Below are 17,062 nucleotides of genomic sequence, written 5' to 3'. Positions count from 1 at the left end.
TTTTCCTGCAAGTAGAACTGTAGAACTATTTATTTAATGACTCCCTTATCAAGAGATATTTAAGTTGCTTCCAATATTTTGCCATCATAAACAATGTTGCCATACATATGTATGTAATCTTATATATGTGCCATTTTATCTATTTGGGAATATAGCTATCTGTAGGATAAATTTCTAGAAGTTTGCTGCTAGCTCAAAGTTCTGTACTTTTGCCAATACAATGTCTACTTAACATTTTTGATTATTGAAAATCTGGGTGAGTTTTAATAGCAATCCTGTCATTATCAATTAATTTGAGCATCTTTTTATATATTTAATAGCCATTAGTGATTATTTTCTTTGGGAGATATTCGATTTTTTTAATAGAACCTACTTTTTACAGAAATTTCAGATTTACAGAAAAACTGCATAGAAAGTATGAAGAAGTCCCGTATACTCCCCGCCTCACACACACAGTTTCCCCTATCATTAATAGTCTGTATTATTTTATATTAGCATGGTAACTTTGTTACAATTGATGAACTGATATGAATGCATTATTATTAAGTTCATATTTTAGATTAGTTTGCTTTTATGTGGTTTGTATGTGGTATGTGTATGGATCCACAGGTTTGACAAATACATAACATCATGTATCCACCATTATAAAATCATATAAAATCATTTCACCACCCTTAAAATGCCCTGTCCTCCACCTACTCATCCCTGTCTTCTCCCCACTGAGCTCCAAGCAACCACTGATCTTTCATTGTCTTCACAGTTTGGCCTTTTACAAAAGGTCATATAGTTAGAAGCTTCTTTAATTTTTGTTAATTTTTTTTTTCTTTTTTTTGAGACAGAGTCTCGCTCTGTCAGCCAGGCTGGAGAGGAGTGGCATGATCTTGGCGTACTGCAACCTCTGCCTCCTGGGTTCAAGGGATTCTTGTGCTTTAGCCTCCCAAGTAGTTGAAATTACAGATGTGCACGACCGTGCCAGGCTAATTTTTGTATTTTTAGTGGAGACAGAGTTTTGCCATGTTGTACAGGCTGGTCTTGAAATCCTGGCCTCATGGATCCTCCCACCTCGGCCTCCCAAAGTGCCTGGATTACAGGCGTGGGCCACCACACCAGGCCAAGAAACTTCTTTAGACTGCCTTCTTTCACTTAGCTACACGCCTTTAGTTTCTTTCTTGTCTTTTTGTAGGTTGACAGGTCACTTCCTTTTATTGTTGAATAATTTTCTATTGTGTGAATGTACCCCAGTTTGGCTTTCCATTCACCTATTGAAAGACATCTTGTTGGCTTCCGTTTTTCATATTCAAGTGCAGGTTTTTGTGGGGACATGTTTTCATCTAACTTAGGTAAATACTTAGGTGCATGATTACTTAACCATATCATAAGCCCATGTTTTCCTTTGTAAGAAATTCCAGACTGTCTTCTACCATGGCTCTATTATTTTTTACATTTTCATCAGCAATGAAAGAAAAGTGAAAGGAAATTCTTGTTGTTTTGCATCTTTGCCAGCATTGGATGCTGTTTTTGCTGATTTTTAAGAGTTCCTTATATAGTTAGGATATTTGCCTGTGTCTGTGTCACAAGTTGCAAATTATTCTCCTAATTTATATTTTCACTTTGAAATTTGCTTTTAAAAGTTTAATGATGCAGATGTTATAAATATTTTGTCTTTTTTTTCTATTGTAGTTCTGGGCATTTGGGTCATACTTAGTTTCTGCTTCGTAGATAATTGAAAGAAATTATACTATCAGTTTTAATACATATAGTTTCACATTTCAAAGTGTATAATTTGTCAATATATGAATTTGAAATTAGTTTTTTTAAAGAGGTAAAGTATAATTGTAGCGTTTTGTTTTTCCAGATGCCCATGCAGTTATCTTCGTGTCACTTAAGGAATATCTCTCCCTGTGAATAGAGTAATATAGAAACATATTTTCCTTTATTTCTTAATTGACATATGTCCAGAGCCCAAGCTAGTCATTCTGTGTCTTTCTAGAGAAGTCAGAGGCAATTGAATACACACAAACACACATGCACACACACACACACATATATATATTTACATGTGCATATTTATCCTTATATATACTAACATGAAGAGAGTTTTGGAAACAAAAAACATTCACATACAAATCCTAGCCATTTTCTATTATCTCTAATTTTTGACAAGTTGGTTATTATCCTTAAATCATAGTTTCTTCACATATAACAGAATAGAAGAAAATATCCATGTCCTATAGTTTCTATGAGTACTAAAATGAGATACCAGATTGCTTGATACCATAGTGCCTGCAAAGTAAGTTTCCATTAAATGGTGGCTATCATTATTAATATTATTATATAATGAAAATAATATTCTTTAGGAATTAATATAGTCAAAGAGAAATTAATGAAATATATTTATGACAACTTACGAAAATAATGTGGAATTATATATCCTACATGACCCACGTGTGCCACAGTTGTTGGTGGACCACTTCATACATGTTGTATCAATCAGAGCCCCAAAATATATTGGAGCTAGAATTCCTCCTGTAATAGGAGAAGAGAAGATGTCAGTCCAGGGAGCATATTTTAAATGTAACTGTATGATATTCCACATTGATACATTTTGATTAAATAAACGTTTAAAAATTTGGAGGACTTATTTATTATTTTGTTCTGCATCTACCCAATAATAAAGGTTATTTGAAATCTCAAAGACCCGAATCATGTAGTAATGTCATTGATGCCTTCTACCCACTTGTACCCTCCCTACATACATGCCTGTACACTCTGTTCTTATGGTAGCAATTAACTTAAGCCTGAATGGTAAAAAGGAGAATGTTGTTAGTAAAACTGGGAAGTTATGTTGGTTAATACAGGATTTTTCTTAGGCAAAGAAACCTGAAATGGAGTAGAATTACAATTTTATGGGGAAAGGAAAAAGATCTTGGCTCAACTGCTGTAAAGGCAGACTTTTATTTTATTTTTTTAAACACTATTTTAAGAGAATTTAAAAGTGAGTGCTTCATCAGAACTCCCTCCCCAGATAAGTATAGGCTGAGCTTCAGGGAGTGCTTAGCTTTTGGCAGGCTGTACTTTTTTTCTGGGCTCAGATGTCTAATTCCCACTTATTGATGTCATTAGAGGTCTTAGTCCAGTGATTTTCTACTAATTGATTTTGTGCATTTGTAAATACCTCCTGAAGCAGCTTAGGCTAAGTTAGGGGATTGTGGTACTAAATTTTGTTTGTGTTAGTGTTCTGATGACAATGATGCATAAGTTTTCATTGGTTTTTTTTTTTGGTTAATTTTTATTTGGAGCTCATGATTTTGCAGAATGCACGGACAGATATGCTGTTTATATAATAAACTGTTTATATAATAAGTGTCCATCTGCTTCCACTGCTGTTTTAATGAACTCTAAGATTGACTCCTGGTTCTAGGCAAAGGTAATTTGATAAAGAATTTTAGGGACATGACAGTAGAGAACTATCCTTCAGATGGTGCAACTGAAGTATTCATAACTTTACTTTGTTCTTTTTTTGTATTGTGGTGAATAATTTTCAGAGTTTATTTTGTCATGGAAAAAATGACAGTGATTGATGTATCACAATTTTACTTATTCCATTTAGTTTTCATCAGTCTTAATTTTCTGAGAGTGAGAATTTTTTTTTTTTTTTTTTTTTTTTGAGACTGAGTCTGGCTCTGTCGCCCAGGCTGGAGTGCAGTGGCCGGATCTCAGCTCACTGCAAGCTCCGCCTCCCGGGTTTACGCCATTCTTCTGCCTCAGCCTCCGGAGTAGCTGGGACCACAGGCGCCCGTCACCTCGCCCGGCTAGTTTTTTTTTTTTGTATTTTTTAGTAGAGACGGGGTTTCACCGTGTTAGCCAGGATGGTCTCGATCTCCTGACCTTGTGATCCGCCCGTCTCGGCCTCCCAAAGTGCTGGGATTACAGGCTTGAGCCACCGCGCCCGGCGAGAAATCTTAAAATGACAAGGGACTGAGGCTAATGTATCTGAAAAAACCTGGTACTGAGGAAATGGATGAGAAATTTTCAGGTTTCAAAAATCACAGCCACTCTTTGAAAAATGAAAAATATATGCTAACAATTTATTTTCCCCACATAATGCCACTGATTTGAACAAATGTAATGGATTGTTTTAAGTAACAAATTTGGTCCTAATCACTACAATTTTAAAACTCATAACCTATTTTCTAAATGACTTTTTCACTATATAGACCTTCCACAATTTACACGTTTATTGCATTCAAGACAATTGTTTGTGAACTGGAAGTTTTGTACTAAATGCGTATTTTTTCCATAGGTGCATTAGGTTCCATCGTGCCACAGATTGGATACATCGAAATAGGATACCCAGAATTAGTATGGTGAAATTCATTTTTTTTCCTATTTTCTATTGCTAAAAAAAAATTTTACTGCATTCTCTTGGTCTCATTTCTACATATCAGAAGGAGTACTAACAACCCAGGTGTTACTTTAAGCTTTTGTCACCCATGTTCTAGCAGTGAGGCACCCCCATTGAATCTGAAGGTAGAAAACTGCCAGGATGTACAGAGTCTGGGAGATTAGAGACACACAAAAGGGAATGGTGGGAAGAAAACCAATGGAATACTATAGCATCTCATCTCCTCTGTTTTATTTCCTGTATATTTCTTCTTTTTAACTTTGAGGATTTGTGACTTTATCATCAAATTCGCTTCTTAGACAATTTCTTCATTGTAATTTGGCCATAGCCTGGCCAGATTCCCATGCTTCCCAAGCTAGCTTTAGGCCTTGCCTAAATCATGCCTCAGTTTAGAAGTTAGGCCCTTCACTCTGCCTACTGGGAGGAAATATTCTTATTTTTCTAAAAAAAGAAAAATTTGGAGGACCATCTACCTTTGTGTTTGAACGAGTGTAATATAAATACAATAATTCCTTAGTCTTAACAGATTAACTTTACGTATAATTAACAATCGAATTCTCTTTTAGGTCACTCAATTTTACTCTGTCTCTTATTGTTTTTATTTATCACAAAATAGAAACGATGCTAATTTTATTTACTATCACAATTAAAGATTCATTACATTCAGTCTTCAAGCCTTGACATTTATATTTATAACTTAAATTTAATATATGTGTGTGTGTGTATATATATATATATATACATTTTTCATCATACCTAGTGCTCGTATAACCATTGAGTGGAAACCCAGTGCAAGTGATTTCAATTCAGGTTGAACAATTCTGAAAAAGATAAAGGCAAAGAAACATTAAATATCATTAAAATATCAAAATGAAACAACATTAAAGCCTTCTCCTGTGTTGTTTTTCTTCATGATAGAATTAAGTTCTCAGTTGAATGGCCCCATTGTATAAAGTTATATTTCAATTGTTTTAAAAGGCAAACACTTCAGCAATAATAACAATTATTACCTTATTTATTCAATGCATCATGATTTCAAGATGGCTTTTCTATCTCTTCATTCAGGTCACTCAAAGGACTTTCAATGCATAATATCTGAACTAGTATCTCTTACCTATTTTCTCATTTTTTTCTATTTTCTTAATTCCGATTTATTTATCTTTCTAGTGCTTCACACTTACTCTGTATATTTACTCACTTATTTGCTTATTGTTTTTTCTGCTACATACATTCATTCCTTCATTCCCCACCCACACTAAAAACTAATAAAATTCTATCACTTTCGTTCACAGTTGCATCCTCAGTGCATACAACTGTGCCTGACACACAAAATGAATACATATTGAATAAATGGATGTCCTTCTGCCCACTTAATCAAGTTTAAAAAATAGCTTCACAGTCTAACCATTAGAAAATTATTAACAAACTGAAATTTATATTTTTGTTCTGTAGTCATATTCACAAAATGCTTCTTTCAGTAAAATCAAAGGCTAGCGAGAGTTAAATATTTTTGACAAATTGTAATGCTGATTTAATCAGTTTCTGAAATAGATATGATATTGTTATCATCAATGATGGAACAGTGTTTTTTAAAACTCATGAGTTTAAAATAAAAAGCTAAAACCTGTTGATATGCAAACTATTGTTGAATTTTAAGGTATTTTTAGTATGTTAATGAGTTTAATTTGGCAAATATGAAAGACTTCTTTTGAGTAGACAACATTTTATATTGAGATGGAGCTATATCTGTGGAATATTTAGTATAAATAATTTGATAAGATTTGCAGTCAGAGTAAAAATTAAACAGCTGTAAATTCAAATTACAAGTTGATATTAATGTTAACAAATGTTAAAATGCTTTTGCTTTTTTCATCTCTACTATGTCATGCTGTTTGCTGACAGTGAACTTGTGATCAACTGTGTAGGTTTTAAAAGTACAGTTGAATGTTAACCCAGGTCACTATACTTACACACATATATTTTTAAGATCTAAGACCAATTATTTACATGTTTTATCAGTTTTAGGTGATTGAATCAAGTTGGCCAGTAGGACATGCATTAACCTGTACCCTGCCTAACTCTCCAATCTTATCATGTGTCACAACCTCTCATTCAGTATGTTTCAATCTGCCAGCTTCTTTTCATTTCTCAAACACATCAGCTCTTTCCTGTGTTAAGGCGTCAGCACCCAGACCTTCTCCCGGAAACCCTTTGATTTAGCTTTTTCTTTAGACCTTTAGAATAAATGTTACTTATTTTGAGATGTACTCTGATTCCTCTTCTTCACAGCTGCCCCCCCACCCAATCCTAAATTAACTTTCCCTTTTGAATCTTTCTTTTTAGGGAAATCTTTTTCCTGATGAGCACTCAGAACAATTTATAAATATGTTTTGATTTTAAGATTATTTATCTCACACCAGTCTTTCCTGTAATTTTGAAAGTTGTACGACAACAAGTATCTTATTGGTTTCATTTACCATGTAATATTCATCAAGCATTGTATCTTTTCTAATGAGCCAAGAAAGGAATGAATGCTTCTGTGGATTTTCTTATTTTTCTACAAGGATATTATAAAAGTCATGCTGTGCATGGATTAAAAACTTTGGAATGTTATTATCAAATGGAGCATATTTTCTATCTAGTTTTCAAATGCTTTATTTTAGTGAAATCAATAGATTTACCCTGACAGACCCATTAGGATGCAAGTCAACTCAAAATTCAAAAGGTTCTTTTAGAATCCTAGGGAGATCCTTTTACAACTGAGGCAATTGCCGGTCTATGTCATCAGCTTCTTAGTAAGAGAAGAAAGTATGGAATCTGGACTTTTAATGGAAAAATTAGAGGCAAAATTATTAATTATGGCCTTGAGAGTTCATAGTAATTTTAATAAAATGAATTCTCAGAAAATTAAAATTTGACAAAATATGAATTTGAATCCCAGTATATTATGTAAAAATATGCATATCTTTAGGTCATTAGGTGTGTTTATAGTCTCATGCATATGAAAATGTTTCTAAAAGTCATACTTACTTAACCATCAGCATGAAATATGAGGTGCCTCCAAGTGCAGAGAAAAATAAATTCAAGACTTGTATTGCAACAAAAAAGTAAAATTTCGTTAGACAAGCATCACTTCTTGGGCATTCACCCAAATGGGCTGAGTAATTTCTGTTCTGGAGACCAGTTACTTCCAAACAACTACAGTTATGAAACACCTGAAATGTTGTGTATAAAATATGACATAAGAAATTTGGAAGACACAACAGTGCTGCAAATACATTGCATTATATCCAGTAAAGTCTCACTTGTTCAAACTAATATATTTACAGTTTACAAAGATTCTAAAAATGCAGTTGCTTAACAGATAAAATGTAAAATAGTTTTTTGGATTTCTTTCTATATAAGAAAATGTAATTCATGATTGACATTTAGTTCATTCTTAATTTTAAAATTAAGAAACAAAGAAGTTAGTGTTTAGAACTCTGTATATAATTTTCTTATCTCTGTAGATTCTCTTTAATAATTGTTTTCCATTCCATTTTACTCTCTGCAGAACAGAGATGGTCTTTTGGACAATTTCTTAGTTTCAGAGACATGCCCTGAAAAGGAATTATCCAAAGAATTCAGATAATATAGCAGTTTGGGAGGAATCAAAATTTAACTGGAGTCACCCATGAAAATGGCACTGAGTTCAGGAAAAATAGAGGCAGGTAGAGATGCTAAAATTTTAGTTTAGCAGGCATACACAAAATCCAAGGACATAATGACAGATGATATTATTACCAGAGACATTAAACACAACAGAATGCCCCACTAGTGTTTAGAGCACAGAAGTGGAAAATGTAGAAACAAGTGATTTCAGATTTTTTTTTTTTTTTTTTTTTTGAGACAGAGTCTCGCTGTGTCTCCCAGGCTGGAGTGCAGTGACGTGATCTCGGCTCACTGCAAGCTCCGCCTCCCGGGTTTACGCCATTCTCCCGCCTCAGCCTCCCAAGTAGCTGAGACTACAGGCGCCCGCCACCACGCCCGGCTAGTTTTTTGTATTTTTAGTAGAGATGAGGTTTCACCATGTTAGCCAGGATAGTCTCGATCTCCTGACCTCGTGATCCACCTGCCTCGGCCTCCCAAAGTGCTGGGATTACAGGCTTGAGCCACAGTGCCCGGCCGATTTCAGATTTTTAATCAGTTGGACAGTTTATGTAGATAGGTGGCTTTAATAAATTCTGTTCTAAATCTAGGCAAAAGTTCAAGGGAAGCTCACCTTGAATCTATTAATACTAAAGACCAATTATTAAAGGAAGAATTGTAGAAGAATTTAAATCTATACAAGTACAGTTCTGCCAAACTCACAGTTCTTACTATTTTTTTTCACTAGGAATAATATAGAAGAATTTTTTATGGAACAAGTGTAGTGGTCAATAAAACTAAGCTTTGGTACAAAGAACACTGTTTTAAGACGTGATGGTTCATTATCGAGGATTTAGTAAAAAATAAATAAATAATAAACACTTTGCAGTAGCCCCCAAACGGCATAGTCATTGCCAGTATAATGTAGATTATGTCTTGTGGTAGACAGAGTTCTTCTCAGGGTTCTAATATTACATCACTTTCAGGCCTTCACTAGTGTGCAAAGAGGGACCATGTATTAATTGGGTCATTCTTATTTTCCTGGAAACACACAACCATCCAAGACTGAATGAAGAAGTAATTGAAACCCTGAACACCAATATGGAGTTCCAAATTTGAATCAGTATTGAAAAAACCTGCCTATCAATAAAAGGCCTGGACCAAATGCATTCATAGCCAAATTCTACTGGAAATACAAAAAAGAGCGAGTACCCACTGTACTGAAATTATTCTGAAAAATTGAGGAAGAACGATTCTTTCTTAACTCATTTTTTTGAAGCCAGAATCTTCCTGGTACCAAAATCTAGCAAGACACAACAACAATAATAAACCAACAGGCCAATATCCCTGATGAACATAGATGCAAAATTCCTCAACAAAACACTAGCAAACTGAATCCAGCAGCACATCAAAAAGTTAATTCATCATGACCAAGTAGGTTTTATTTTTGAGATGTAAGCATACACAAATCAATAAATGATTCACTACATACATTGAATTTAGAATAAACAGTATATGAGCATTTCAACAGATGTAGAAAGAGCTTTCAGTAAAATCCACCATCCCTTTATGATAAAGTTATTCAACAGACTGGGCATTGAAGGAGCATAGCTCAAAATAATAAGCGCCATTATGATAAAACCACAGCCAACATCATATAAAATGGGCAAAAGCTGGAAGCATTCTTCTTAAGAACAGGAACAAAGCATGAATGCCCATTTTCACCACTCTTATTCAACATAGTACTGGAAATCCTAGACAGATCAATCAGGAAAGAGAGAGAAGTAAAACATGAAAAATAGGAAATGAACTCATATTATCTCTCTGCACTGTGATATAATTCTATATCTCAAAAACCTTAAAGACTCTGCCAAAAGGCTCCTAGAACTGATAACATACTTTAATAAAGTTTCAGAATACAAAACCAATGGACAAAACTTAGTAGCATTTCTATACACCAATAACAGTTAAACTGATAACCAAATCAAGAATGCAATTCCATTTAGAATAACCACAATAAATTAAATACCTAGGAATACATTTAAACCAAGGAAGTGAAAGATCTCTACTAGGATAAATATGAACCCCAATGAAAGAAATTATAGGTGACACCAACAAGTGGAAAAATATTCTATTCTCATGGATTGGTAGAAAAATTATCATTAAACTGTCTATACTGCCCAAAGCAATCCACAGGTTCAATGGTATTCTTATTAAACAACCAGCATCATTTTTCATTGAATGAGAATAAAACTATTGTAAAATTCAATACGAAAAAAGAGACTGAGTAGTCAAAGCAATCCTAAGCATAAGGAACAAAGTGAGAGTTATTCCATTACCTGATATCAAACTATACTAAAAGGCCATAGTAACCAAACAGCATAGTACTGATTCAAAAACAGGCACATAGACTAAAGGAACAGAATAGAGAACCCAGAAACAAAGTTGCACACCTAAAACCTGTTGCACACCTGATCTTCAATGAAGTTAGCAAAAAAAAAAAAAAAAAAAAAATGCAATGGGGGAATTACTCATTATTCATTAAATGGTGCTGGAATAACTGGCTAACTGTATGCAGAAAAATGAAACTGGACCCCTTCTTTTCATAAAAATAAATTTACTCAAGATGTACTACAAACTAAAATGTAAAACTTAAAACTATAAAAGCCATCGAAGAAAACCTAGAAAATATTCTGGATATCGGCCTTGGCAAAAAATTTGTGACTAAGTTCTCAAAAGCAATTGCAACACACACAAAATTGATGTGGGATATAATTAAACTAATGAGCTTCTGCACAACAAAAGAAATAATCAACAGAGTGAACAGACAACCTATGGAACGGGAGAAAACGTTTGCAAATCATGCATCTAACACAGGACTAATATCCAGAATCTATAAGAAACTTGAACAATTCAACAAGCAAAAACAATAAAAAATTAAAAAGTAGACAAAGGACATGAACAGACACTTCTCAAAGGAAGACACACAAGCAGCCAACAAACACATGAAACTGTTTAACATCACTAATCGTCAGAAAAATGCAAATCAAAATCCCAAGGAGATACCATCTCACACCAGTCAGAATGGCTATTATTAAAATGGTAAAAAAAGACTCTGGCAAGGCTGCAGAAAAAAAGAGAATGCTTATCCTATGATGGTAGGAATGTAAATTAGTTCAATCACTGTGTAAAGTAGTTTTGAGATTTCTCAAAGAACTTAAACAGAACTACCATTCAACTCAGCAATCCCACTACTGGGTTGTATACCCAAAGGAAAATAAATTCTTCTACCAAAAACACATCTACTTATATACTTATATAATCATCACAGCATTATTCACAATAGCAAAGACATGGTCTCAACCTGGGTGCCCATCAACAGTGAATTGAATAAAGAAATGTGGTACATATAGACAATGGAATACTACATGGCCACAAAAACAAATGGAATAATATCCCTTGCAGCAGCCTGGATGTAGCTGGAGGTCATTAACTTAAGTGAATTAACATAGGAAGAGAAAACCAGATGCCACATGTTCTCACTTATAAGTGGAAGTTAATCACTGGATACACACGAATATAAAGACAGGAAAAATACATATTACAGACTACTAGACTGGACAGAGAAAAAGAGGAGCAAGTACTAAAAAACTACTTATTGGGTATTATGCCCCCTACCTGGGGGATGGGAACGATTGTACCCTAAACCTCGGCTTATCACAAGATACCCATGTAATACATCTTCATTTGGATCCCCTTTACCTAGAACAAGAGTTGAATTATTTTTTAAAAAATAGCAAAGTAAAAATAAATAGCAAAGGAAAAGGAAACAACTGAACAACAGAACCATTATTGCCATGACTGAGATGTGAGTTTTAAGTAGAGTCTTTGGGCCATATTTGTGTAAGTTTATTAAAGTTGCACTTAAATATTTTCAAAAAATCCAGGATGCTTTATTCTTTAAAGTTCTACATGCCCTTACATATTATAGTTGATAGATCTGTGGGCAAGAGTAGATGGAGAATGTTTAAAAATCAAACACAGAAGGATGTGGCCGAGAGCAATAATTGTAGCTGACTGTTTCACTAATGTTGGTAATAGTAAAATTTCCTAGGAAAACATTACACGACTTTGTGAGATGTTGAGTGGAAAACACCATAACCCATTCCCAATGATAGGGAGATACCTAGGAGATTAGAGAAAATCCATAGTTCACATGGAAAGAAAGGTTTTGCGAGAAGAAAGAAATGACATTTCTGTGGGATATATTGGCAATAGGTGAGCAGGATACTACATTATCTTGGGTAGAAGTGCCAGTTTTGGAAAAATCAAAATAGAAAATCAAGAATAGGGCAGTTAAGTGAGCATGAAGCCTTGATTAATTTCTTAGAAATTAAAAAGGATAGTGATCCCAGAGCTAAACAGATCAGAATCTGAATATAACATTGCATATTGATTTTTGTCTTAGTATGATAGGAAGTGCTAACAATGGGTTAACTCAAGACATTTTCCTGAATTCTGAGGGATAAAGTAATGAAAATTATAGGCTTCAGTCAAATTAGGTGCTTTTTAGATATTCTAAAGGTATTCAAATTCTAAAAGATCATAGTCTTATAATCTCAAAGGAAAAAAGTGGAGTGATCTCCAATTAGAATTCAAGTAACAGAAAAACCTGATTTTGCCCTAAACAGACTTTTATATAAAACTTTGTTTATACAACATCACACCCATCACAATAACACATAATATTGGAAACTTTCTCTTTTATCTTTTAATTGGCGTCCTTACAGTTTACAGTTACAGAAAGATTTGGTAAAAAATTGTTCAATCTAATCCTTGCTTTTGAATAAGGAGAGGAAAGTAAAAACTAATACTCACTATAGACTTTTTATTGCCACTTGAAGATTTGCAACCCGCTAGACAAGGTGAGATGTAAGTTATTCCATTGTTTCCACAGACTGGTTCCCATTGACTTTCATCACAATTGCAGTCTGAGTTGCAATAAGAAAGTGGTACATCTCTATGAGATGTCACTGGATTATTTCTGGAAATACATGATAGACATATATCAAAAAGAGAGAGTGAGAGAAGAAAAAGACAAAGAAGGGGAGGAGAAGGAAGAAGTGGAAGCAGAGAAAGAGGGAAAAGAAAAAGAGAAGATAAAGAATTTTTCTTTATATGAAGAAATTTGCTTTGATGATATGAAATGGCAAAGTTTGTTTTAGTGCTTATTTATTTTATGCTCTCCATCTTTGCTAAGACATGACTTGTGCCTTAGAAAAAGCAAAATGTAAAAATAAACCAAAGATATTAAGTAAGACTTAGACAAGAAGTTGTTATAATTCTATCAAGAAATTTCACATTAAATAAGTTACGTCTTTTTTCTGAGACTGAGTTTCTCTTCAGTAAGGTGATGACATTAGACTGACATTCCTCTCAGCTCACTGTAAAGTCTTGTGAGTCTATTAATGCTATTTAACTAGGTTGAATTTAAAAATCTCTATTGTAATGTGTAAGAAAAAAATCAGACATGCTTAAAGCAGAGCCTCTACAAAATGAAAAATCAAGAATAATAGAAAATGGCTAGAAAAACTGGGTATATTTTTATAATAAAACTATAGTACACTTTATACTGATTTCCTTTATAAAATGGTTATAAATTATAAAATATGATTATGCCATAGCTAAAATTATAAAATATATTTCTTGTATAATTCATTTCTGCTTAAACATTAAAAATATTTTCTTTCAAATGTTTGATAATAATTGAGGATTGATGTGTTATCTTTGAATGAGCACATAATTTAAAAGAAAAACTAAGATTTATACTTCAGAAATTACGTTATCAATAATTTTGTTAAAAAGCATATTCTGCTTGAGGAAATACTACTTGGAGTGGTTAAGCAGAATGGTTTACGACTACTGTAGTCAGAACGTTTGCGACCCCCAAATTCATAGATTGAAAACTAATCTCGTATATGAAGACTTTATGAAGTCAGGCCTCTAGCAAGTGATAAGGTCATGAGGATGAGTACTCATGAATGGAATTACTGACCCTTTGCCTGTTCCATCCACCATGCCTCGACACAATGAGAAGGTACCATCTATGAATTAAGAAATGGGCCCTCCCCAGACACCAGATCTGCCATCACCTTGGTTTTACATGTTCCAGCCTTTAGAATCTTGAAAAATTCTATGTATTAATAAGCTAACTGGAATTTTGCAGCCTAAATGGACTCAGACAATGACCCAGTCCAGATATTGCAATCAGTCACATCTGTGTTTATATTAGTTCTGGTACTTCTTTCTAAAATCAGTTTTGCCATTTGTAAGTCATAGATAATAATGTCAACCTCACAGGGTTTTTTTTTTGGGAAAAAATATTGGTTCTCAGAAGTCCTTCACACTCTTATAAAAGATTGAGGGCCTGTTCCAAAGGGATTTTGTTAAATTAAGTTGATCTCTTGACATGTATATGAGAAAGTAATACTAAGAAAATTTTAATACACAAAAGTACATAAGCACATACATTGTTAGCAGTCAGATTGATGAATTAACAACATACCTTGGAGCATTAGAAAATATCACTATACTGCCAGGAGAGCATGAGAATAAAAAGGCAAATAATCTCTTAGTATTATTATAAAAATAGTTTTGAACTTGTGCACTATATTCAGGAGATTATTAGAAAATTGCATAGCATTCTTGCCCTTGATTTGAGGTGGAGACTGTTGCACTAAAAATACTTTGCTATACATGGTATTCGTGGAAAAGTAAAGATTCTTCAATGTCTAATATGCAATTATATATAGAATATTTCTTAATGCTACTTGCAATGTAGATAATATCAGAAAAAGCAATATTAGCTTGCAAAAAAGAAAATTTGGTACAACATTAAAAGTGTTCTTTTGTAAAGGCAGTTGTTAAACATCAATATGAACTGTAGATAAAAGTTGTTTAGTCACTTTTGGATAATGCCATTTATGTGACTCTTGTGATCCATCCAAGATTACAGTGGTGGTTAAGACTAAGAGTTTTAGACTTAAAAAAACCCCAAATTTGAATTAGAATCTTAACAATGCTAGCTGTGTAATCCATGTATTTCTCTAAGCCTTACTTTTCCCATTCATAAAATAAGGATAAAAGTACTCTCTACTAACTGTAAGTACCACATAAATAATAGTTATTATTACAACCTATGTTGCTTCTTTTTAATGGATGAATAAAAGAATGTGTTTGAGGTCTTAAGAAACAGATATTTTAAAAAATTTTAAATTGAAATTTCTCTTAACTTAAAGAAAGTTTAGTTAAAATTGTTTTCTGCCTTGTATTACTTATACAGAGATTCTTAATTAGATGGTTAACGTACTATGCAATTGATATAGTGATATATACAAACCCATCATAGGTCATGGTTAGGCCGGCAACTGATTTATTTTCACAGGGTATGAAAAAATATAATAGGTAAAAGAACAATGACATGACAGCAGTAAAAAATGAGAATTTGGCAATTCCAATTGGGTTCAATTTGAATTTTTTAATGATATATCCTCCTAAAAACATTCCACTTGCAAAAATAGGTAGGGTTACAATTCCTAGAAAAAAAAAAGAAAAAAAGTTGTAAACATATATAGGTTTTCTGATATGTCTTTATAGATGAAACACAGTGTATGTCAATCAAATTTATTCAATATTATTACTTCTTTTTAAAATTTCACTTTAAGTTCTGGGATACATGTGCAGGACGTGCATGTTTGTTACATACACATACATGTACCATTGAGGTTTGCCGCACCTATCAACCTGTCATCTAGGTTTTAACCCCTGGATGCATTAGGTATTTGTTCTAATGCTCTTCCTCCCCTTGCCCCCTACCCCCCAACAGGCCCGGTGTGTGATGTTTCCCTCCCTGTGTCCATGTGTTCTCATTGTTCAACTCCCACTTGTGAGTGAGAACATGCAGTGTTTGGTTTTCTGTTCCTGTGTTAGTTTGCTGAGAATGATGGTTTCCAGCTTCACCCATGCCCCGCAAAGGACATAAACTCTTTATTTTTTATGGCTGCATAGTATTCCATGGTGTATATGTGCCACATTTTCTTTATCCAGTCTATCATTGGTGGTCATTTGGGTTGGTTCCAAGTCTTTGCTATTGTAAATAGTGCTGCAATAAACATATGTGTGTATGTGTCTTTATAGTAGAATGCCAATCTTATTACTTTTTAAAAAGAAGAATGACAGAGCAGGATGGTGGTAGGAGATCCATGTAATTTGTTCCTGCCAATGATGACAGTTTGGTTCCCTCAATAGCAAAAGGCAGTGGCTAAGGATATTTGTTTGTTGGAGCAGATAATTTCTATGAGGCAATTTTGTTTTTCTGGAAATCAACAACAACAAAACACCATCTTTCTGCTTATGGAAATTCATCTAAAGCCTTTTACCTCTCTCACATAGAGTTCTAACCCTCAATAATTCACACTAAATCTGCCCAGAGCTTAACAATAGAATAATTAATATATCTTTGTCATTTATTAAAAAACATATAGAACCTGAATTGACAAATAGGTCTACACACAGGATTAATAATGTTTAATCCCTCCTGTAACTTTTCCATATCATTGTCTAGTAAGAGTTATTGAAGATGAAGTCTTCTCTAGGAAAAAGCTCAGGCTAGGTTACTGGGAGTCAAAACACTATCTTTAGATTTTAAGATCTACAAAGAGATCAGTAAAGAGATTATCTGGAAGCTTGGTCTCCTGCTTCAGTACATTCGTTTTCTTGTTTACTTATGACCTAGTTACATACCACATGATAAGTTGTTTAATTCATCATATATTTATTGAATTTCTATAATGTGTCTACAATACTAGAGTTGTGGGAAGAATAATACAAGGAAACTTTCCTTAATAAGCACATCTAAATATGCCATTGAAAATAGATATTGTAGCAAAAAATACTCTGTAAAATATGATATTTGTTTTGAATTATGCATATTTTGATGTATTTAAATTGATACTCTGGAACTATCAGTGT

General features: G+C 33.5%; 1 protein-coding gene across 3 annotated transcripts in view; it reads right to left on the bottom strand.

The window, feature by feature from the left end:
• The window catches only part of SLCO1B1 (solute carrier organic anion transporter family member 1B1), a 120,758-nt gene that overhangs the window by 14,187 nt on the left and 89,509 nt on the right, over positions 1–17,062 (bottom strand). For all 3 annotated transcript variants that reach the window (XM_077953687.1, XM_077953688.1, XM_077953689.1), the window contains 5 exons: positions 15,432–15,627; positions 12,911–13,076; positions 7,436–7,620; positions 5,162–5,226; positions 2,409–2,526 (listed from right to left, as the gene is read on the bottom strand). In XM_077953687.1, coding sequence (XP_077809813.1) covers positions 2,409–2,526; positions 5,162–5,226; positions 7,436–7,620; positions 12,911–13,076; positions 15,432–15,627 — 730 coding nt within the window. The remainder of the gene's footprint in view (positions 1–2,408; positions 2,527–5,161; positions 5,227–7,435; positions 7,621–12,910; positions 13,077–15,431; positions 15,628–17,062) is intronic.

This window comes from Macaca mulatta, chromosome 11 (genome assembly GCF_049350105.2).
Source record: "Macaca mulatta isolate MMU2019108-1 chromosome 11, T2T-MMU8v2.0, whole genome shotgun sequence".
Classification (NCBI taxonomy): domain Eukaryota; kingdom Metazoa; phylum Chordata; class Mammalia; order Primates; family Cercopithecidae; genus Macaca; species Macaca mulatta.
The sequence above is the reverse complement of the archived record's forward strand: the minus strand, read 5'-3'. Positions and strand labels throughout refer to the sequence as shown.